The 24,079-nt window shown below is 44.1% G+C and overlaps 1 protein-coding gene across 2 annotated transcripts in view; it reads left to right on the top strand.

The window, feature by feature from the left end:
- Nucleotides 1–585: 585 nt before the first annotated feature.
- Nucleotides 586–24,079, top strand: part of FLACC1 (flagellum associated containing coiled-coil domains 1) — a 38,593-nt gene continuing 15,099 nt past the window's right edge. Inside the window, exons 1-11 of one of the 2 annotated variants that reach the window (XM_019974987.2) lie at nt 586–971; nt 7,990–8,176; nt 8,674–8,748; nt 11,348–11,396; nt 13,067–13,200; nt 14,675–14,768; nt 17,145–17,206; nt 18,813–18,910; nt 20,193–20,245; nt 21,320–21,419; nt 23,525–23,628. In XM_019974987.2, the coding sequence (XP_019830546.1) occupies nt 8,064–8,176; nt 8,674–8,748; nt 11,348–11,396; nt 13,067–13,200; nt 14,675–14,768; nt 17,145–17,206; nt 18,813–18,910; nt 20,193–20,245; nt 21,320–21,419; nt 23,525–23,628 (882 nt within the window). In that variant the 5' untranslated portion in view covers nt 586–971; nt 7,990–8,063. The remainder of the gene's footprint in view (nt 972–7,989; nt 8,177–8,673; nt 8,749–11,347; nt 11,397–13,066; nt 13,201–14,674; nt 14,769–17,144; nt 17,207–18,812; nt 18,911–20,192; nt 20,246–21,319; nt 21,420–23,524; nt 23,629–24,079) is intronic. The other variant, XM_019974996.2, reaches the window with a different exon arrangement.

Below are 24,079 nucleotides of genomic sequence, written 5' to 3'. Positions count from 1 at the left end.
AACATAAAATAAATTTTTAAAATAATTTTTAAACATAAGTAAAAATTTTAAATTATTTTAAAAAGAAAGATAAAATAGTATGTAATAAGGGTATTATTTCATGCAATTTTTTAAATAAAATGTGTAAAATACAGTGAGGTGCAGTAGAATAAAAATAAAAGCTACTGGTCTTTGATAAACAAGCTTCTTTTTTTGTGTAATGAGTAAAAGCAGTTTTCTTTCCGGGAAAAAATCTGAGCTTCTTGGTAACTGAAAAGGTCTCCTGCCCCGGAGGACTGGCGCTTTAACAGATTTCAAAGCCTGAAATTCAAGGAAGAAAGTGCCTGCTTTAGAGTTTTAGGTTTCTGTGAGCAAATGATAAGAATCTAAAACCCATCACAGATCCTGCCACAGCCTACTAAGCCTAGGAGTGCTACTTAATTCTGTTTCCTCTGGTAGTATGTCTTAATCATATCTTGTCTCACGTCTTGGAGAATTTTTTAATGGCTGCTTCTCCAGCCTTCTCTCTTAAGAGCTGAGGGCCTGAGCCAATGAGATGCTGCCGTTCTGTTTCCATAGCAATAAAAGAAACAAACCTTCCCCCACCATCTGCTAAGGAAAAATCTCACAACTCTAACTCTCACAAGAGAGTCTCAGTGAAGGGGTGACTCTCTCCTCTAGTTTGACTTACATTGCAACACTAAAAGACTCAAACTGGGCTGTCTTCAGAAGGGAAATTCATGCTTATGCCAGGTCAGCCTTTGTGAAAGACTTTGACTGGATTCCCTGGAAAACTGTGGATTTTCTGCTCTGGCATTTCAATCACTTGGAATGACCACTACAGTCTCGCATCCTGGAACCCTCCAGAGTTGACCTAAAATTAATTTTGATTTTGCATTGATGAAAAGAGTTTATCTAACCTTATGGTGACTTTAAGCCTCTTGAATTGAAAAGAAACTACATGGGGAAAACAAATCTTTGGGAAGTCCAAGGTAAGCTCTTTGGAAAGATGTTTCATAAAAATTTTTTTCTTCTGATTGTTAATGCTAACCAGTGACCTTTCTGGAGGCTCAGCTGCTCACTGGTGACTACAGGGTCACCAACTGGCACATTCGGTCCACTAAGTCTTGGGTAAAATCATCAGAAAGAGATATAGGAAAGGAAAAGAATGAGGAGCAAGATTCTAAAACACACACACACACACCCCTATAGTCTTAGAGCCATAAAATGCACATCTAGCCACTGTGTATGCATTAGATCTATCCATGTTGATATGGAAATATCTATTAGATATCCTGTTGTTTAGTTGCCAAGTCATGTCCAACTGTTTTGTGACCCCTTGGATTTGTAGCTTGCCAAGCTCGTCTGTCCATGGGATTTCCCAGGCAAGAATACTAGAGTGGGTCGCCATTTCCTTCTCCAGGGGATCTTCCTAACCCGGGGATCAAACTTGAGTTTCCTGCCTGGCAGACAGATTCTTTACCACTGAGCCGCCTGGAAAGTCCAGATATACATACACCAAAAAAGGCAAGGCATGGTGTAGTGTGTAAAGTGTGTTCTTGTTTATGTAAAAACTTTTTAAATATTATAGAATATTTCTGGAAAGATACCCAAAAAGCTGTTAACAGTGATTCCCTCTTGGGGGAATATGAAGGCAGAGGGCTGACATTTAGCTTGTATGCACAGTTATTGAAATATAAAAATACTGCCATACTGGCTGTGCATATACATTGTTCAAGCCCCTCAAATGTCATGCCTGCCTCCTTGGTTACCTCCACAATTCTCCTGGCACCCCCAGACTTCCTCAGGATTCAGTGAGTGGTTACTACCTGGTGTGGGGATGGGAGTGGGGTCCTCTATCACCCTGTTCCACCCCATAACCCTCAACTATTCTGCTTGTTCCATAGCCTTGTCTTACTGGTTGTTAATAATTTGGAGTATCATTCCCATGGGTATTTGGAGGCCTTTACTTTTTAAGAGCAAAAGAATATGCACCAAGTCATTGCTCATCATCGTGAAAAAAGGAAACAAGCAAATGTTTATTAATACAAAACTAGCTAAAAATACAAATGGGTACATTCATAAAAGAGAAATTTACAAAGTCATGATAATATAGAAACAAATTTCAGGCTTTTGTTTGTTTGTTTGTTTTTGGTTCGCTTGAGTCTTTGTTGCTGACGTGGGCTTTCTCGAGCTGCAGTGAGCGGGGGCTGCTCTCCTGCTGTGCAGCGTGGGTCCCAGGGTGTGAGGGCTCAGTAGTTGTGGCACGTGGGCTCAGTTGCCCTGCAGCACGTGGAATCTTCCTGGACCAGGGATGAAACCTGTGTCCCCTGCTTTGGCAGGCAGATTCTTAACCATTGGACCACCAAGGAAGTCCTCAGCCTTGTTTAAAAGGTTTGTTTTAAATAATTAAAAGTATAGATTTGCTTTAAATTTGCTCTAAAATAATCTAGTGTTAGAAAAGTGGGTTAACTCAGTTCAGTGCTCTGTGATGACCTGGGGGGGGGGCGCTGGGGGAGGGGAGGGAGTCTCAAGAGGGAGGGTGATTCACATTGTACAGCAGAAACCAGCACAATGTTGTAAAGCTATTATTCTCCAATTTTTAAAAAGGTGAGCTAAGATGGAAGAGACTAGCCATAAATTGCTAGTTATTGTAGCTAGGTGACAATACGTGTGAGCTCACTGTACTCTTTTGTCTACTTCTGTACATTTTAAAAATTTCTCCACATTAAACTTAAGTTTAAAAATAATTCTATGACTGTATATGTATATAGTTACCGACTATGTGTTTAAAAAGGCATATCTAGGATGTAAGTAGAATTTGCTTTCATTTATGGAAAATTATGCATCTGTTTCTCTAGGCTAGAGAGAATTCTAGAGGGCACTCACCAAAATATTTTCAGTGGTCATCTCTAGATGCTAGTATTTTGGGTTATTTTTACTTAGTTAGGCTTTTCTGTGTTATTTTCTTTACAATGAACATAATTTAATTTAACACATATTTTTTTAAAAAGACTATTCTCCCACAAATTTAGAAATAAAAGCTTCTGTAAACAGAATACCTTTTTCATAATGTTCCTAAACTCAGTTTCCAGTTTTTGAAACCCTAATGTATGCAAGGCAGTGTGCTGAGAACTTTCCTGACATGGTCTCATTTCACGTGTCTGAGAGCCCAGTGAGGAGGCATGAATTTTTTCCCCATTTTGCAGATGAGGAAGCTTTCACTCATACAAGTGAAAGTACATTTATTGGGGTCCCACAGATGATAAGCAGATTTCCTGTGCAAAATCAGACCCAACTGATTCCAAAACCCAAGGGAAATTTTAGTAAAGAATGTTGTGAAGAGGGATATAATGGAATATTACTGAGTCACAAAAAAGAATGAAATCTTGCCATTTGCAATACTATGAATGGACCTAGAGACTGTTACGCCAAGTGAAATAAGTCAGAGAAAAGCAGTATGATTTCCCTTATATGTGGAATCTAAAAAACAAAGCACCCTTTTTCATTTTTGCAAACATTCCAGTATATTCTAGTATATCTTTAGTATAAAATTTCTAATTTTAATATAACATTTTAAAATATTTTAGTTATTTACACTCTCTTAAAACTCAGTTTCCTTTCAACTTTTTAACCAGCCAATCAACTCTGATTTACTGTATTCTGATAACACACCATATTGGCCTTTCCTTTTGAATGTGAGTTATTTTCAACAAAAACCTTAATAATGACTTTTTAAAATTAAAAAAAAAAAAAGCAAATGAACAAACAAGACAAAACAGAAACAGATTCATAGATACAGAGAACAAAGTGGTTGCCAGAGAAGGGTAAAAACTTGGGCAAAATATGTGAAGAGGATCAAGAGGTACAAATTTCCAGTTATAAAATAACTATCATATGTATAGAACAGTCTTATGGACTCTGTGGGAGAGGGAGAGGGTGGGAAGATTTGGGAGAATGGCAATGAAACATGTAAAATATCATGTAGGAAACGAGTTGCCAGTCCAGGTTCGATGCATGATGCTGGATGCTTGGGGCTGGTGCACTGGGACGGCCCAGAGGGATGGTATGGGGAGGGAGGAGGGAGGAGGGTTCGGGATGGGGAACACATGTATACCTGTGGCGGATTCATTTTGATATTTGGCAAAACTAATACAATTATGTAAAGTTTAAAAATAAAATAAAATTGGAAGAATAAAAAAAAAAATAACTATCATAGAGATATAATGTATAGCATAGGGAATATTCTCAATAACATTGTAATAACTTTGCATGTGACAAATGGTTACTAGATTTTTATTAGCTTATAATGTATATAAATGTCAAATCACTGTGTTGTATACTGGAAAGTAAAATATTGTATCCCTTAGAAGAAATGGAGTAGCCATCACAGTCAACAAAAGAGTCCAAAATGCAGTACTTGGAAGTAATCTCAATAATGACAGAATGATCTCTGTTCATTTCCAAGGCAAACCATTCAATATCACATTAATCCATGTCTATGCCCCAACCAGTAATGCTGAAGAAGCTGAACAGTTCTATGAAGACCTACAAGAACTTCTAGAACTAACACACACAAAAAAGATGTCCTCATCATTATAAGGGACAGGAATGCAAAAGTAGAAAGTCAAGAAATACTTGGAATAACAGGCAAATTTGGCCTTGGAGTACAGAATGAAGCAGGACAAAGGCTAACAGAGTTTTGCCAAAAGAATGCACTGGTCATAGCAAACACCCTCATCCAACAACACAAGAGAAGACTCTACATATGCACATCACCAGATGGTCAATACCAAAATCAGATTGATTATATTCTTTGCAGCCAAAGATGGAGAAGCTCTATATAGTCAGCAAAAACAAGACCAGGAGCTGACTGTGGCTCAGATAATGAATTCCTTATTGCCAAATTCAGAATTAAATTGAGGAAAGTAGGGGAAAACTACTAGACCATGCAGGTATGACCTAAATCAAATCCCTTACAATTATACAGTGGAACTGAGAAATAGATTCAAGGGATTAGATTTGACAGACAGAGTGCCTGAAGAACTATGGATGGAGGTTCATGATTTTGTACAGGAGGCAGTAATCAAGACCATCCCCAAGAAAAAGAAATGCAAAAAAGCAAAACAGTTGTCTCAGGAGGCCTTACAAATAGCTGAGAAAAGAAGAGAAGCTAAATGCAAAGGAGAAAAGGAAAGATATAAACATCTGAATACAGAGTTCCAAAGAATAGCAAGGAGAGATAAGAAAGCCTTCCTCAGTGATCAATGCAAAGAAATAGAGGAAAACAATAGAATGGGAAAGACTAGAGATCTCTTCAAGAAAATGAGAGATACCAAAGGAACATTTCATGCAAAGACGGGCACAATAAACACAGAAATGGTATGGACCTAACAGAAGCAAAAGATATTAAGAAGAGGAAGCAAGAATGCACAGAAGGACAATACAAAAAAGATCTTCACGACCCAGATAATCACGATGGGATGATCACTCACCTAGAGCCAGACGTCCTGGAATGAGTAGTCAAGTGGGCCTTAGGAAGCATCACTACAAACAAAGCTAGTGGAGGTGATGGAATTCCAGTTGAGCTATTTCAAATCCTAAAAGATGATGCTGTGAAAGTGCCACACTCAATATGCCAGCAAATTTGGAAAACTTGGCAGTGGCCAAAGAACTGGAAAGGGTTAGTTTTCATTCCAATCCCAAAGAAAGGCAATGCCAAAGAATGCTCAAACTACTGCACAATTGCACTCATCTCACACACTACTAAAGTAATGCTCAAAATTCTCCAAAGCCAGGCTTCAACAGTATGTGAACTGTGTACTTCGAGATGTTCAAGCTGGATTTAGAAAAGACAGGAACCAGAGATCAAATTGCCAACATCTGTTGGATCATGGAAAAAGCAAGAGTGTTACAGAAAAACATCTATTTCTGCTTTATTGACTACGCCAAAGCCTTTGACTGTGTGGATATCAGCAAATTGTGGAAAATTCTGAAAGAGATAGGAATGCCAGACCACCTGACCTGGCTCTTGAGAATTCTGTATGTAGGTCAGAAGGCAACAGTTAGAACTGGACATGGAACAACAGACTGGTTCCAAATAGGAAAAGGAGTACGTCAAAGCTGTATATTGTCACCCTGTTTATTTAACTCATATGCAGAGTACATCGTGAGTAATGCTGGGCTGGATGAAGCACAAGCTGGAATCAAGATTGCCAGGAGAAATATCAATAACCTCAGATATGCAGATGACACCACCCTTATGGCAGAAATTGAGGAAGAACTAAAGAGCCTCTTGATGAAAGTGAAAGAGAAGAGTGAAAAAGTTGACTTAAAACTCAACATTCAGAAAACAAAGATCATGGCATCTGGTCCCATCACTTCATGGCAAATAGACAGTGGGAACAGTGAGAGACTATTTTTTTGGACTCCAAAATCTCTGCAGATGGTGACTGCAGCCATGAAATTAAAAGATGCTTGCTCCTTGGAAGAAAAGCTATGACCAATCTAGACAGCATGTTAAAAAACAGAGACATATCTTTGCCAACAAAGGTCCATCTAGACAAAGCTATGGTTTTTCTAGTAGTCATATATAGATGTGAGCGTTGGACTATAAAGAAAGCTGAGCGCTAAAGAATCTACGCTTTTGAACTGTGGTGTTGGAGAAGACTTGGACTCACTTAAATTTGGACTTGGACGTGCTGCGGTCCATGGGGTCACAAAGAGTCAGACACGACTGAGCAACTGAGCTGAACTGAACTGAATATATTGTATGTGAAATATACTTTAATAAAAAATAAAAACTAGAAGGAAAAAAACTATGGTTGAGGTGAATCCTTAATCACAGCTACAAAGCCCCTTTGGGCATGTAAGGTAACATATTTACTTAGAACGTGGGGCAGGGGAGGAAGGGGAAGGAACACTGTTCGACCTATCATGTGCTCCAACAGATGTCGAATACCCATCCGAAGCATCAGATAATCTACCAGTTCCAACCGTGCATCTTGGGGGGCTTTCTCCTGGAAACTGGCTTCCGCTGGTTTGTACGTCCTTTGCAGGCTCATAAGCTGTAGTTTCCTACGGTGTACTAAGTGAGGGAGTCACAGTGCCGAGCCCGTATGGACATCATTGTGCAGTATAATCTCCTCTCTCCTTCTCTCTGTTCTCATGGAATTAAATATCTCTTCATCTGTAGTCTCATTTTAGTGGAATTCTGGAAAAGAAAGAAGATAAACAAGTATGATCAAGCCTCCATGTTTATCTGATAGTTTTTCATGCAAACCTTTGTTACAGAGTTTTTTGTTTTTATGAAGCCAAGAAGGAAGGGTTTTGCCTGTGCAATTCAGGCCGGTGACCAGGAAAGAGAACCTGAAAGGTTCCCTTGCACTGTAATTTGAGTAACAGAGCTGCTTTTCTAGGAAGGGCTACGCATGACCTACCTGTTACAGGCATTTAGTGTGACCTGATGGAAGAGAAAGTGCTCAGGAGTCAGATAGACTTGTGTTTGTTTCCACCTTGCTACCTCCGTTACCTTTCTGAGCCTCACTATCCTCATCTGTAAAGTTGGCATAACAATAACTGATCACTTATTGTGGATCTGGCTCATAGTAAGCACTCAGCAACTCCTTCCCAGGTGGCTCAGTGGTAAAGAACCCGTCTGCCAATGCAGGAGTTGCAGGTTTGATCCTGGGTGAGGAAGATCCCCTGGAGAAGAAAATGACAACCCACTCCAGTATTGTTGTCTGGGAAATCCTGTGGACAGAGGAGCCTGGTAGGCTGCAGTCCATGGGGTTGCAAAGAGTCAGACATGACTGAGCGACTAAACAACAACAACATCAGACGTTAAACAGCTTTCAAGTCAATCTCCTGGGTGGCCAGAGGTGAGGTGTTGTTCTGTGTTTGAGACCCTGTATCACACTGACAGCTTCCAGAATCTGTCATCTGTGCTTTGGGCTTTCCCTGGGTTCTTCCCAATTCATCTCTAAGCGTTGCTGCTCTGACTCTCAACAGTGTAACTCTGCTGCTGTTTTCCCACTTCAGTGGGGGCCTCCTGACCAAGCAGCCAAGACAGCCCCTGACCTGCCATGTACCCCAACCCCCTCGTCTACTGCACCTGCTGGGATCCCTGGAACTTGGGGCCACGAAAGCTAATCAAGACCCCTCAGCCACCAAGCAAGACCTCCTCAGTGAAGCCCAAGTAAGGATTATCCAGGATGGAGTGTGGCCTGAGGGCTTGGGTTCCATGGAGTGGGGCAGCCATCTTTCTCTCACAAGATTTCCAAAACAGTCAGCTTGGCAGCAAAATCCCAAAGCGGCCAGAAAGCCCGGCTTTACTCACCTGTTGGCTGCACAGCACTCTGGACAGGGCAACTGGGGCGGAGTGTGGTTTCAATGAGGAATCTGCAGAGTAAGCACAGGAGGGAAAGGGCCATGGCAGGCCCCCCCCCCACCCCAATACAGGTCAAAGAGCTTCTAGAACTAGAGGACTTCAGCCCAGGAACCCCTGGTCAGTGAACAAGTGCCAGGGTCATTGGCCTGAGGTTCCCCAGACCATCCTGATTATAAAGATTCCCATTGGCAGACCGTGTCTTCCAATTTGGGGTTACTGTGGGGGTCTCCCTTACCTGAGAGTGCCAAAGCAAGTTCCTGAATTTCCAATTTTCTCTTTCTCATGATTTCCTTTTTCACTGTCAGGCTCTCTCCTCTTCCTCCAGCTGGAAAAAAACAAAATTATGCCCAACTGATAACAAAACCTGTTGTCTCCCCAAAGTAAGTATTTTCACGTCCAAGGGACAAGAATGGTTTGAGGTATGTGAATAAAATAATCCCACTTCTAGGCCTTTACAACGTTTCCTGACTTGAGGTAACTGCTCCCAAGTGTGCAAGAGAAATGCCGGAACGCACTGGGATTTCCTCCAAACCTCAGCTCCTACAGGTGGATTCTGTGGCCCTTTGCCCTCACTGCTTTCAAAGTCACTTCCAAGGAATTCTTAGCAGGGTGCCCCAGAGAGCCCCTCCCTGCCCTAAAAGCGTTGAATGCACGTCCTTGACCAAAAGCCTCCCACGGATTTATGGCGTGCACTCATCCTTTTCTTGATTACTTTACTATGTCTAAGGATTTCTGTAGATTGCAGCTCTGTTTTTATTCACCAATTAAAATTTTCATTCACATTTATAAGCTTATCTAGTGTAATTTAGGTTTAGGCCTTTGCATGAAACTTTGTGTTCTATTTACTTATTTATTTGGAAACCATTTACTGAGCACCTACTGTTTGCTTGGAGAAGGAAATGGCAACCCACTCCAGTATTCTTGCCTGGAGAATCCCATGGACAGAGGAGCCTGGCAGGCTACAGTCCACGGGGTCGCAAAGAGTCGGACACGACTGAGCGACTTCACTCACTCACTCACTCACTATTTGCTAGACTTTGAGTCAGGTGCAGGGGGACAGCAATGAACACGGCCAAAGTCTCTGCTCTCCTAGACTTGCATTCTAGTGGGGAGGGCTGGGGAGATGACTATGAACATGTAAATCCTTCCAAAGACTGCAAGCACTATGTGAAAAAACAGTGCAGGCATAGGGAGGAGGGGATGGTGAGGGTGGGGTTGTAATTTTGCACAGAGAGATCAGGGCAATCCCTGGGTAAGAGGTCAGCAGGAACTGCACTGACCATTGGAATCAAGCACTCCTGGCAAAGGGAACAATGAATATAGAGGCCCTGGGTGGGAATTTGCTTGGCACATCTGATGTTTTCCTGGAAAGCAAAGTGTCCCACGTGGGGCTAGTGGAGGAAGGGAGGAGAGAGTGTAGGGAAATGAGCTCAAAGAAGTTGCAGAGATGCTGAATGCAGTCAGTAGAGTAACAATCGCCCCCCTACCTCCCCGAAGAAGTCCATGTCCTAATCCCTGGAAACCATCACTTTGTTCTGTTAATTGCTGAGGGGAAATGAAGGTGGTGGATGGAATTAGGTTGCTCAGCAGCTGATAGATCATGCTGGATTATCCAGGATGTAATGTAAAGGTGGACTTAATATAAAAGGAAAGTTCCTTTCCTGTGAAAGAGGAAGTCAGTGTGTCAGAGAAGGAGACGTAACAACAGAAGCACAGGTTGGAGTGATGACCTTGTTGGCTTTGAAGACAGAGGACGAGGCTACTAGGAGTAGGGGCAGCTTCTAGGATCTGGAAAAGGCAAGGAAATAGATTCTCCCCCAGAGCCTCCAGGAGGAAGACAACCGGACCTCGATTTTAGCCCAGGAAGACCCGTTTCAGACTTTGACTTGAGAACTAAACATAACAAGGTGTTGTTCTAAGCCACTAAATTCATAGTAATTTGTTACAATAACAGTAGGAAACTCACAGGGAAGTGTGCTGGCCACTATAAGGACTTTGATTTTCACTCCAAAAGGGATGGTGTATTCACTGCTGGGGCTACCACAGTGAAAACCACAGACTAAGTGGCTTAAGCAGCGGAAATTTATTGTCCCATAGTTCTGGAAGCTGGAAGTCCAGGATCAAGATGCTGGCAGGGTTGATCTCTGGTGAGGACTCTCTCCCTGGCTTGCAGATGGCTGCCTGCCTGCCGCCCCCTCACCGGGTCTCTCCTTTGTGCGTGCACATCCAGGGTTCTCTCTGTGTGTCCTAATCTCTATTGCAAGAACACCAGGAAAATGGTATTAGCACCCACCTTAATGGCCTCATTTTAACTCAGTCACTTCTTTAAAGTTCGTAAATCCAAATACAGTCACATTCTGGGATGGCAGGTGCTAGGATTTCAATGTGGTGGATTATGGGAGGGACACAATTTAGTGCATAACACATAGGAATCCAGCTGAGGATTCTGAGAAGAGTGACACAATCCAATTTGCGTTGCTGCCACCATAGCAGAAGTTAGTTACTCTTATACGGCTCTTCCAACATCCCTGGTAAGCTCCCCTGTAAATACTCTTACGACACTTGAGTACCTGACCCTCTGCTCATGTTTCTGTATCTGGAAAAAAATATTAATTATAATCAGGGTTAACACCAGGTCTCAGAACAGTAACACTTTGCTTACCCGGAATTTATTTAACCCTGGGCACTTTCAGGTTCCCAGAACACCAATTCCCAGTGCAAACAGGAAGAAAGGCAGTTGTGCAGACACAGCAAGGATGTCACTAAAAAGCATGTGCATTGAAGTTTAGGCACCGGCTCATAGGAGAGTGCTTGGATCTTCATATCAAGTTTCTAGGCCCTTGTTTTCGGAATGGTTCTACTATTAGGCTAGTGATGGATTGATTTCCTACTTTTTTTACTACCCATCATTTCATCGCAATCTGTGTACCAACCTTCCTTTTTACCCAACTGCTTTCTGAGCATGCCCTTCTCTTACAGAATGAAAGTCCATTTAGGAAAACAAGAGGAGAGCAATAAATTACCTAATGTGAGTAAAACTGGGAAGAGGGCAGTGGGGCTAACATGACCTGCTATGTGAAGACATAGATCTTTTACACACACTCACTTCCTTGAATCTGTGCAATGATCCCCTGAGGAGCCTCTATCAAGATCACATTTAATGTGTCGCTGGAGAGGGGTGGAACCAGGACTCGAACTCAGCTCAGCTGGATCCCAGAGAAGGCATTTAATTACCACTTTCTGCTGCCTTGTAGGGTGTAGGGTGAGGCGAGTCTCCCACAGAAACCAGATGGTGGCAATCAGTCCAGGCCAGGGAACAGCTTAAGCCCAGATGCAGGAAACCCTCTGCTGCACTTGGGAACCCACAAAGACAAGGGGACAGACCACTAGGGCACCTGAGAGGAGCCAGGATGGGAGGATGAGAGGAAAGAAGCAGGGACAGGAGGTGCTGGAGAAAGAGACGGGACCAAACCCAGAAGGACATGACACCTGCCTGGGGGTTTAGACCTAGTTCTCTTGGTGTCCGGGAGCCTTTAGGGGTCTGACACAGGTCAGGTTTACATTTTTAGAAAATGCCCTCCCGTGGGGTATTATTGGCCCTTTTTACACTCTCTGCTTATATCTATTTTCCTTGCCTCTCTTCCCCTGCTCCGCCTGTCTTATATGAAGATCACACAGTCTCTTAATGGTCAGGAAAAAAAATAAACCAAAATACAATAGCCCTCTAGGTGGAGAGGATGATGAACTTCAGGGGAGCCAGACTAAAGGCAGAGAGGCCAACTGAGAAGAGATCACCAGAGCCAAGGAGCAAGATGCCAGTGGCCTTGGACCATGAGGGGCAGGCGTGTGGTGAAGACAGGATGAGGTTGAGGTAGAGTTAGCAGATAACAGATGCTACAGGGTGTCCTGCACAACTCAGGACAGTACATCTGGGACTAGCCTGTAGTCCAGTGCTTGAGAATTCGCTTTGCAATGCAGGGGGTGCGGTTCAATCCCTGGTCAGAGAGCTAAGATCCCACATGCCTTGGGGCCAAAAAACCAAAACATAAAACAGAAGCAATATTGTAACACACATTCAATAAATACTTTTTTTTATTAAAAAAAAAATGACCACATCAATAAGTCTTTTTAAAAAAAGACCGTACATCTTATCCTGGTCCACGCTGGTTGGTAGATGAATGATTTGGTGGAACTGACTAGATTTTTGAGGGTTTTGTTTTGTTTTGCTTGCAATTGTGCTAGGTATTTTCTCATGTGTTATTTTGTTTATTCATCAAAAAAGCCCTTTGATGAAGAGTTATTATCTTCATTCTCTGATAAGCAAACTGAAGCTCAGAGATGCTGAATAACTGTGGCTAGTGGCAGAGTAAGGATTTAAACTCAGGCCCACCTAATTCCAAAACCTGAGCAGCATCCACAACGCCCAGCTGCCTCCTGGCATCTGGAAGGAGAATGCAGAGGGGGGAGCAGGGGTCAGCGTTTGGGTTTTGCACATGTTGGATTTGAGAAGCCTATGGGGACACCCAGGGACCAGCTGAGTCATGCAATTTGGTTTCAGGAGAGAGGGAACTGGGGGAGGCTACAGGGGAACACCCCACCTCATGGGTCTAAGATGTGAGTAAGGCCCTAGAGGAATACTGGAGCAATCCCAACACTACAAGTCTGCAATATGACCTCACATTCCACCTTGATGCCCAGGAAGTGATAAACGTGTCACCTGGCTACTGCCTCATTCGGAACAGGGAGCAGATTTCTGTCACCTTGGGAGATGAGATGTTTGATAGGAAAAAACATTCAGAATCGGAGGACGTGGGCAAAGTCAAAATTTCCAGGTAATGCCCTTGAACTCCCTCCAGCTCCCCAGACTTCTCCCCTCCTGTCCCAAGGACAAACCCTCACTTGACGCCGAGTCCACAGTCTCCCTTCGCTCAGCCCTGTGCTGGCGTCTCTCTGCACCCACCTCTCTGCTCAGAGCCCACTGGAGTCAGGAGGATGGACGGACAAGTCAGGCAGCTGATCTGGAAAATGACTGGGTTGGTGTCACTCATCCTAAAGGAGAGTAGTTGTTCCTGAAGGTAATGAGTAGATGAAATACTCATACAATGGTCTGAATTTGAAGAATGAGAACTGAGAGTAAAGTCAGGACTTCTGGGAGGCCCGAGTCTGCATCTTTTTCCTTATGTCCAAAGATAACACTCACTAATGCCTCTGAGAGATGTGGTGTGTAAGACTCTGGCCTGATTCCATTCCAGTTGAGCCTATGCCACCCCCTCTGTCATTCAAGGCTCACCCACTCCCCATCCTCCAGGACCATGTAAAGTCAGTCCCCACATCCTTTTCATTCTACTTCCTGAATCTCTAACTCATATCTCCTCTTTCCCCATCTCCTCCTACATCCTCTCTTCTTTTCTCGACCTGTTGAATTAAGGACCTCATCTCTGCTGCACTGCCTGCCACCCTGTTTACCCCAGCTCAATCAAAGAGAGCTGAATAATCTTACAGATTTCATGGAGGCCCAAGAAACACAAACATCCATAATCTATTCTGAAAGCCACACTCTAAAATCCCTTCTTTGTCCTGTTTTCAGCCCATTGCTTGTCTGTGAAGACCATTCAGGTCTTCCCTTAGTCAGTAAAGAGTCTGCCAGCAATGCAGGAAACCTGGGTTCAATCCCTGAGTCAGGAAGATCCCCTGGAGAAGGGTATGGCAACCCACTCCAGTATCCTTGCCTGGAGAATTCTGTGGACAGAGGAGCCTGGTGGGCTACAATCCATGGGGTCACAAAGAGTTGGACAAAACTGAGTGACTAACATTTTCACTTTCTTCCAGAAACACAAAAATCCATAATCTATTCTGAAAGCCACAATCTTAAATCCCTTCTTTGTCCTGTTTCCAGTACATTCCTTGTCTGTGAGTCACTGTCAGCATCAATTCTATTCTCCTCAACTCATTTCCTAATCCTCTGATCTTCTCCCTCCTCCATTTCAACTATCTTTACTGAGTCAAGGTCAAACCCTAATAGATTTCTGACATCCGGCTCTTTCTCTTCTAATCTAGTGAGTCACCAAATTACCCCTACTCGCTTCTGGCCAGTCTACCCAAAAGGGCTGTGTTTGAGCTCAACAACCCTACTGCCAAATTTCCTTCTCCCAGCCCACCCTCTGCCCCTGCATCCCTACCCCATGATGATGGAGGAAGTGTCCAGAACACAGCCTGGCTCTCACCAGGCCAGCAAGCCATGCTCAGGGAGAGCCCTGGCCGGCACAGCCTGGAAGCTCTGTGGGTGATGGGTTACTTGTTCCGCAGGACTGATATCATTGCTGACCTCAAAGAACAGATCTCAGAGCTGACAGTGATCATAGAGCAAATGAACAGAGACCATCGTTCTGCCCAAAAATTGGTGAGTGGTCCTTGAGTGAGCTATGGGAAAGGGAAAGACCAATAGCTTCAGATCACCTGCTATGTTCCAGGCAAGGGGCCAAGTCCCTGGCTCATGGGAGCCAGGTTGCCCAAGCAACAGCTCTTCAGATAAGACTGTGGTCACCCCGTCGTATTTCTCTGACTCCATCCTCATCCATAACTGCCAAGAACTCAAGTCCTTCCTCTAATTGTTGTTCAGTTGCTCAGTCATGTCCGACTCTTTGCAATCCCATTTATCTGCAGCATATCAGGTTTCCCTGTCTATCACTATCTTCCGGAACTTGCTCAAACTCATGTCCATTGAGTTGATGATGCCACCCAACCATCTCATCCTCTGTCGTCCCCTTCTCATCCTGCTCTCAATCTTTCCCAGCATCAGGGCCTTTTTCAATGAGTTGGCTGTTTGCATCAGGTGACCAAGTTATTGGAGCTTCAGCTTCAGCGTCAGTCCTTACAATAAATATTCAGGGTTGATTTCCTTTCGAGACTAACTGGTTTGATCTTCAGGCCTAAGTCAATTTCCAGGAGCTCCCTGGGCATCTCTGGCATGCTCAATGCCACTATCTTTTCCACTAGGAAAGAAAGAAAGTGAAGTTGCTCAGTGGTGTCCAAGTCTTTACGACCCCATGGACTGTAGCCTACCATGCTCCTCCATCCATGGGATTTTCCAGCCAAGAGTACTGGAGTGGGTTGCTCCACTAGGGGGCACCAACAGTTTCCACCAGAGCCCACTATGCCATATGGTGAGATTAATTTCAGACCTTGCTGAAACTCTTGCTAATGGCACCAGCATGACCAGTACTTTAGTTTTGCTCAAAAACTACCCAGAAGCCTCCAGTCCCACTTCCTGTTGCTGTTGAAACTGCTGAAGCCCACTCTCCTGAATCAGTTGATTTCACTTTGCACTCTTTGTGTCTCCTGGGGATTGTGGTGACACTCCCTTTAGATTTTACCATCTGCTTTACCAAGGACTCTTCTTCCCCACCCCAAGCAGGGGTGCCTGGTGTCCTGAGCTGGAGTGATAAACCAGAGCGACACTTACATCTCTTTCCCATCCGCTCATTCCTCCCCCCACCCCCAGCCTGCGCCATGCTTGCTGTTACTGGAACCCACGTGTGAAGGGTGACTTCCCAGCAGGCAACCCCAGGTGTGTCTGAATCCTATAGAGACCCAGCCTAGGACTCAGGCTGAGACCTTCCCTTCTGGTGATTCATCTCTGTATTTCTCTGAAAACCTTTTTGTGGTTTTGTTTTTGTGGTCACCTTCTACAGAGAGGAAATTGAGACTCAGGAAGTTAAATAATTTGCGTGAGATCACTCAACTCAACCTTGGTGGTTTATTGGGCAAAACACAAGCTTTCAAAACACTGGCCCTACTGAAGACATATTTAGAGATTATTTCGATGGAGAGACTTCACATTGTAATTCTCACATTCCTCCTGTCACCCCACATTGTTGTGTGACTGCACAGAGGGGAGAAGTCCTGGCCCCCCAACCCTTATCCCAGCTGGCAGTGTCCATTCCTCCTGAGACACCAGCCAGAGGACCCAATGTGTTAGAACAGAGGGTCACCTACAACTGAGCACTCCTTGCCTCTGGAAACACAGTCATTCTGCCAAGGACTTATTAACATGGTCTTTAAGTTCATCGAAGACAGGGCCTGAGTCTTAGGCCTGTTTGATGTTTCCAGGTCAAGCCTTTTGCACAATAAATGATTGCTCGATTGAGTTACATATCCCCAGATCCAAAGGCCATGACCTTATAGAGATTCGGTTCAGTTCAGTTCAGTCGCTCAGTCCTGTCCGACTCTTTGCGACCCCATGAATCGCAGCACGCCAGGCCTCCCTGTCCATCACCTACTCCCGGAGTTCACTCAGACTCACGTCCATCGAGTCAGTGATGCCATCCAGCCATCTCATTCTCTGTCGTCCCCTTCTCCTCCTGCCCCCAATCCCTCCCAGCATCAGAGTGTTTTCTAATGAGTCAACTCTTTGCATGAGGTGGCCAAAGTACTGGAGTTTCAGCTTCAGCATCATTCCTTCCAAAGAAATCCCAGGGCTGATTTCCTTCAGAATGGACTGGTTGGATCTCCTTGCAGTCCAAGGGACTCTCAAGAGTCTTATAGAGATTACATCCAGTCAAAGAGAAAAAAAAAAACAGCTAAAGGAATGGTTTCCATGCAACCAACTGACATAGAGGCAAGAATTGTTTCATTCCTTCAGTAACTATGTGGGAGAGATCAAGGGAGTGGGGGGTGGGTACCCCATGAATGAGAAGGCTTCTCAGAAGTTGCAAGTTGAAGTGGGAGGGGGGTCCTCATTCCTGTCTTGTTAATACTGGCCTGGCCTCATTTCCAGCTCTCTAATGAAATGGATCTCCGCTGTGCCGAGATGCAGAAGAACTTTGAAAGCAAGACAAGGTATGCTCTCTGGCACAAGTTCCTGTATACTGCAGGTCCTAAGGTTCCTGCATCCTTGCGAGATTTCAGTTCACTGGGATTTCAGACAGTGGGGTGGCAAGTGGGGGTGGGAGATAAGAGACATGTCTTTGGAGAGCAGGATGATTCGATCTGAGGCCACTGAAACAGCACAGAGGTTATTCCTGACTTTGTACTTTATCATCCAGTTATTTCAGTTATAATCTCCCTTTCAGTTGATTGCTAAGAAGAAACAATTTGCAGTTCTCTATGAGATTTCCGTGGTAAACTACTATTGTTCTCAGCCCAGTCTCTCCCTGCCCCCCTCTTCTTCCTCCCCTCTCCTCTAACCGTCTTGGCTGCTAGCTCAAGGCTGGACAAAATGGGAAGAAAGTATGGGAGGGCAGGAGCCAGAGCTGCAGAGACAAACCAAGGGGAAGAAAAAGGAAATGTGTTGTCTGTGTGAAAGCGAAGACCCACAAAGTCCCTTTCTTAGTCCTGCTGGAGAGAAGTCCTCATAAGTGTTGCAAACTTGCTTTTAATTTTTTAAAATTAATGACTTAACTTACTTATTAATAGACTATTTTTTAGATTCACAGTAAAACATAAAGGACAGAGAATTTCCACATACCCCCTGGCCCCACACCTGCACAGCCTTCGTCATCATTGACGTCCTGCCCCACCACCAAGGGGTATTTGTTACAATCAATGAGCCTGCTCCCAAAGTCGTAGTTTCTGTTAGGGTTCACTCCTTTTTTTTTTTTTTCTTTTGGCTGTGCTGGGTTTTCATTGCTGCATGCAGGCTTTCTCTAGTTGCAGTGAAAGAGCCTCTCTAGTTGTGGTACTCGGCCTTGATTTCCCCAAAACATGGGGGATCTTAGTTCCCTGACCAAGGATTGAACCCGTGTCCCCTGCTTTGGAGGCAGGTTCCCAACCATTGGATCATCAGGGAAGTCACTCTTGATACTGCAGATTCTATGGGTTTTGATAAATGTTTAATGTCATGTATCCACCATTACAATATCATACAGAATAATCTCACTGCCCTAAAAATCCTCTGGGCTCTGCCTGTTCATTGCTGTCTCCCCACTAATCTCTGGAAACCACTGATCTTTTGACCACTTCTATAGATGTGACTTTTCCAGAATCTCATATAGTTGGAATCATACAGCCTGTAGGCTTTTCAGACTGACTTCTTGTACTTACCAGTATGCATTTAAGGTTCCTCCAGGTCTTTTCTTGGCTTGACAGCTCCTACAGCCCTGTGTTTTAATGCCTTTCTTGAACACTGCCAACATCTGCCTCCTGGAATGGAGCCTGGCAAGAACTTAGGCTCTAAAATTATCCTGGGTGTTAATCAGCTCACAGTTTCTTTGCTGTAAGCAAAGACCCTGTTGTTGGGGGTAGTCTATGGCCCCCCGATGACTCCATTCAAAATAGTGGATGGTGAAAACAGAGGTCTCCTCAATCGTTTCTGGATGGACGCCAGAAGAATGTGTCAGGAAGTGAGGGCCCCACTGCCTGCCCACCAGCTGCCTGCATGAGGAGGGGAGCTGAGATCAGGTGAACCTTCCGCAGGTGACTGTGGCCTTCTCCTGGGGCCCCACAGGGAGCTCGAGGAAGCTCACGCAGCACAACTCAGGGAGTTGGAGAAAAACTACAAAGCAGCCTTGAAGGCAGAAAAGTTGGCTGCCCAGGACAAACTAGGTAAGGTTTTGGGAGATGACCCTGGTAAGGGGGCAGAGGCTGACCATGCAGATCCAGGGCAAAGGAATTCCCGTGGCCATGGCTGCACTCTGGGTAGACTTTTGAAGTTTGCTTCTAAAGCCCAGGAAGAGGGAGTGATTGAGAATGAAACTGAAAAAAGGCAAACCATATCAACAAACAACCTCTCTACCCCAAGAAGTTAGAAGGATCTACAGCCAAGTTTTGGGGTTTGAACAAGTCCCTTCACCTCATTGAGTCTCAGTATCCCCACCTAGGAATTGAGGACAATAATACCTGCCTTTATCACAGTGGTAAGAATATGAAAGCACTTTTTAAAATATATTTAAAAGTTCTACAAATATAATACTGTTCCAATTCAGCAAGTTTCCTCACTGGTAAAATAATGGTGCTTCATCAAATGCTAACAGGCACACTGTGATTTGTATGACTTTATAACCTATAAGGGTTGTGCGGGCCACTTATCCCACTGTTTATGCTGCCCTTGGGAAGGGCAAAGTGTGCATCATTCAGAATTCTGAGTTTATAGAGTAATCTCTACAGGGAGAAGGAGAAATTTTTCCCTTTTTATGTTATATTTTTAAAAGATGATATTAGTCATAAAAGAAATGAATCACCAGTCCAGGTTCGATGCAGGATACAGGATGCTCAGGGCTGGTGCACTGGGATGACCCAAAGGGATGGTACGGGGAGGGAGGTGGGAGGGGGGTTGAGGATTGGGAACACGTGAACACCCGTGGCAGATTCATGTTGATGTATGGCAAAACCAATACAATATTGTAAAGTAATTAGCCTCCAATTAAAAAAAATGATATTAGTATTAATACCTTGCCAGTTTTCCAATTTTCTAAAGAAAAGATTTTTGTCTTAAATAAAAGATAATTGTTTTCAAAACCAGGATACACTAGGAAAGTTATTTTAAAATGACAGAAGGTTTTGCTTCTCTTTTACCTTCAGTTGTAGGTTTGCCCCCAGGGATTAGTTCTCAGATTTGGGGGTGCCTCAGAATCACCTGACATCATATTATCAACAGATACTGAGCCTTGCCTCTGAGACCTTGACTCAGTGGGTTCAGGGTGGGGTCCAGGCATCTGATTTCTGATAAGCTTCCAGTATGCCTGCTGAGGCAGCACCATGGTTTCACCACTGATGGGATGAGTTCAAGGTGTGGATTGTGTGCAGGAGGGCTCTCACATGAATTTGAAATCATGTATTTCAGAGGAATAATGATGACTCGACTCTGTTGTTTTCCTTTTGTTCTCAGAGGAGATGGGAAAAGAATATAAATATTTGAAGAATATGTTTCATATATATCAGGTGAGATTCAGAGCTCCTTGGTGGATTATGAGAGAGAAGCAAGGCTCCTTCTTGGCTGATGATGTTGAGATGAATTTAGAGTGCTTGCCCGGAAAATAATTTCCTGAAATCCCCAGTCTCCTTGAACCTAAGTGGCCCTCACTGCACCCAGGGAGAAAAGTGAACCTACGGACTTTTATGGCATCCTTGCAGGACAGTTTGGCCTCTGGACCCTAAAAGAGTCCATTGATGAATATGTTTGTCATGAACAAAGTAATACCTGCTTGTTGTGTTTTTTTTTAAGAAATTCAAAAATCAACAACACCAACAGCCAAAAGAACTATCACCACTCTAAAGAAAACCACTTTTTAAGATCTGTACTTTGTAATATCTTTAATTTTAGCAGAACACTGGGTCAAAAGGAAGAAACATTTGAAAGGTCTTCGACGCATTTGACCAAATTGCCATCCAAAAAGGCTGTATCACTCTGCACTAACTTCAGCAAGTGGAGCAGGGGGCACCCCACAACACAGCCCATCCATTTGTCAGCTAGTTTGATGGGAGCCCAGGAAGCCAGAATTAGGGCACAGTTTCATTCTAGGGGGATGAGAGAGTAGGAAACGGGAAGTGGACGAGGGAGGGCTGGGGCAGCAAGCCCCTACTATGGGTCCTGGGTGGCCAGGGACTTCCCAATGTTCAGCCTTGATAGTCTGGAGTCCCAGGAAACAGCTCAGTCCCAGGCAAACAAGGACAGTTGATTTAAAAAATTAGCATCTTGATATTTCCCTTGTTTCCTACTGTGCTATTGATGAGTAATTCATGATTCAGAGGGAGCTGGCATGAACACATGCAGTGTGCTCAACTGCCTGTCTTCAAAGGAAGCCCCGTTCCAATAGGGCAAACACCACACAGAGTCTGCTTTGATCTTTAGGGTCTTGGGTCCCAGGGCTGGAATCAAAGCCCACCAGTTAATGTATGGAGGCCCACAGCCAGGGCTGCGGTAAGGGAAGCTGCAGAGAGCTCAGTACTGGGCCTCAGGCTGGGGTGCAGCCTTTCAGGATGCTTTTCTTCATGGTACCTTTGTCCCCTCAATAGGACAGCATTTATGATGAAATGGAGGACAAGTGGTCAAAGAAGAAGGCAGAGTGGGAGAAGGATGAGAAGTTGGAACGGGAAAGGATACTGTTACAGCAAAGTGAGTTCAGAAACTTTGGACTTTTTGATGACAGATGCCCCAAGAAACTGGCATTAATGTTGATCTCGACTTGAGAAAGGTGGCCTTGGAGTCTTGAAAGATGATGTGCTGCAGGGCTGGACTCCTGAATGGAAAGTGTCTGGAGACTTCAAGTGCAACAGGATGGAGTCTTTTAGAGTGTTTAACCACCCAAGGGACTAAACTGTACCATCCAGAACTCTCTGGTTGCAAGTTTGGCAATCATGAGCTGGACTGAGCTTGGGGACATCTGTAGGATTGCAGACTTGTCTGAAGTTCCAGGAAAAAAAAAAAAAAAAAAGGCTCCTGAATTAGTTCCAAATACTCACTTTTTGGGAGAGGGGCAACATGATCCATTACATGCAGAGTCTTTATACTGCCATGTCCCCTCCAAAGGAAGCCATGTTTGATGTATTTTTCAATTGAGGTATTTTTTTGAGATTAAGTGTACAGCATGTTGATTTGATATATTCATATATTGCTGTGTATTCTTAACATTTCCAACACTTAGTACAGAGCCTGGATCACACAAAGTGCCCTATAGGAGACTCTCCTACCTGCACTGAGCTTTTTCATAAATGGAAAAAGGAGAGGGAAATCTCTGAAGTTTCTGCTTCCTGACCTAGAGGACTAGTTGAGGCAGAAGTGGGGCCTCTATAAACTTATTCCACATCCTAGCCCAACTCAATTCAGATCTGATTTAGCTGACTAGTGAACCGCTCATTAAATGCAAATACTCCCTGGGAAAGCTCATCCTCAAGTCCCTTCCCTCCCTGGATAACCAGGAGATAGCTTGAAGACCCTGGAGTCAAGGCTGGGAAATGGGGCATGGGGGCTGCTCCTGCTTGAGGCTTTCCTGGAATCTTGGTGTAGACCAGGTCGTTGGAGAAGGCAATGGCACCCCACTCCAGTACTCTTGCTTGGAAAATCCCATGGAGGGAGGAGTCTGGTAAGCTGAAGTCCATGGGGTCACTAAGAGTAGGACACAACTGAGCGACTTCACTTTCCCTTTACCCTTTCGTGCATTGGAGAAGCAAATGGCAACCCACTCCAGTGTTCTTGCCTGGAGAATCCCAGGGATGGGTGAGCCCAGTGGGCTGCCATCTATGGGGTCACACAGAGTTGGACACGACTGATAAGATGCAGCAGCAGCAGCAGCAGCAGCCCAGGTCATTGCCCAGACTCCCAGCTACTCATACTACAACTATGCCATGTTGTCAAAGTCTGTGCTAAGATGCTACAGCTGGTTTTGGAAGACCAGACATTAGCTGCTCACAGTGTACTTTAGTCCAGACTTATCTTGTGATCCCATGGTTTGCCTCCCTACCCAACCCCAGCACCACGATGCTGAAGAAGAGATTTGTGTGAGACCTTCACCTGTCCATCATCCTGTTTAGTATTACAGTTCTATTGGCAGCTCTTCCAGCCCCTCAAAATGATTAAGCCTAGCTCTGCCTCAGGGCTAAGTACAGAATACATTTTATTGCTGGAAAAGTCATGTTACCCAAGAACTGTATTTTAGGATTCGCGTATCCAAGAAAACATAGTGATTAATTCAGCAGAGGCAACGTTTAAAATAATAAATAACAGATCCAAAATAAACTACACAAAAAGAACCAGAGGTATTAGAAATAAGGGGCTTCCCAGGTGGCTCTAAGGGTAAAGAACCCACCTGCTGATGGAGGAGACATAAGACACAGGTTTGATCCCTGGGTGGGGAAGATCCCCTAGAAGAGGGCATGGCAACCCACTCCAGTATTCTATTCTTGCCTGGAGAATCCCATGGACAGAGGAACTTGGAGGACTACAGTCCATACAGTCACAAAGAGTCAGAAAAAACTGAAGCAACTTAGCACACATGCATGCACTAGAAGTGCATGCGGCTGATGTGATGGAGAACCATCGCCATATCCACCTCATTCTCAGGCATCTCCAGGTGAGTGTCAGAGGTTAAACACCAGGCTGAAAGGACCTGGATCACACAAAGACCCAGTCTGGAATTTCTACTATCTTCAGATATTCTGGTTTTCTTTGTGTGTTTATTTTTCCCACATTTACCCATATATATCATTTCCTCATCTCCACAGAACATAAGATAACCAGAAAGTTTGAGTTAGAATCAGAAGAAGAAAGGAAGAAAATAAACGAGTCCTACACAGCTATCTTTGAGAACTTCAATCAGGAGAAGGAGGTAACTCAGTGCAAATACATCAGTGGTTGAATGTGCAGTCTGGGTGGGATGTCCAGTTCCCAGGGGTGCCTCTGTAATGAGGTAAACTCTTTGTTTTTGGGTGGGGTATGGTCCTACTTTTCCAGCTTCCCTGGAAACTTCTGCAAGCAGACTGTCATTATGTGGTTCTTTATCTAGACAGTCTTACCACAGGATTATTGGAATGAAAATTGTAATTTATAGGAAATAATAGAATGCTAAACCATATACAAAGCCCACAGTTCCCTATTTGCCAAAATCTCAGTTTCTGAATGATCTTCTCATCCTTGACTGTAACTGAAGAGAAATGGCAGTGTTGCAAACTAAACTGAGCAAGTCTGGACACGTACAACTCATGTTTGGTGAGTTTTGACAAACATGTTCATCCATGTAGTGAAGTCAAGTGTTAGTTGCTCAGGCGTGTTCAGCTCTT

The sequence above is a fragment of the Bos indicus genome, chromosome 2, assembly GCF_029378745.1.
Source record: "Bos indicus isolate NIAB-ARS_2022 breed Sahiwal x Tharparkar chromosome 2, NIAB-ARS_B.indTharparkar_mat_pri_1.0, whole genome shotgun sequence".
Taxonomy (NCBI): Eukaryota; Metazoa; Chordata; class Mammalia; order Artiodactyla; family Bovidae; genus Bos; species Bos indicus.
This window is presented reverse-complemented; position numbering and strand designations above follow the sequence as displayed.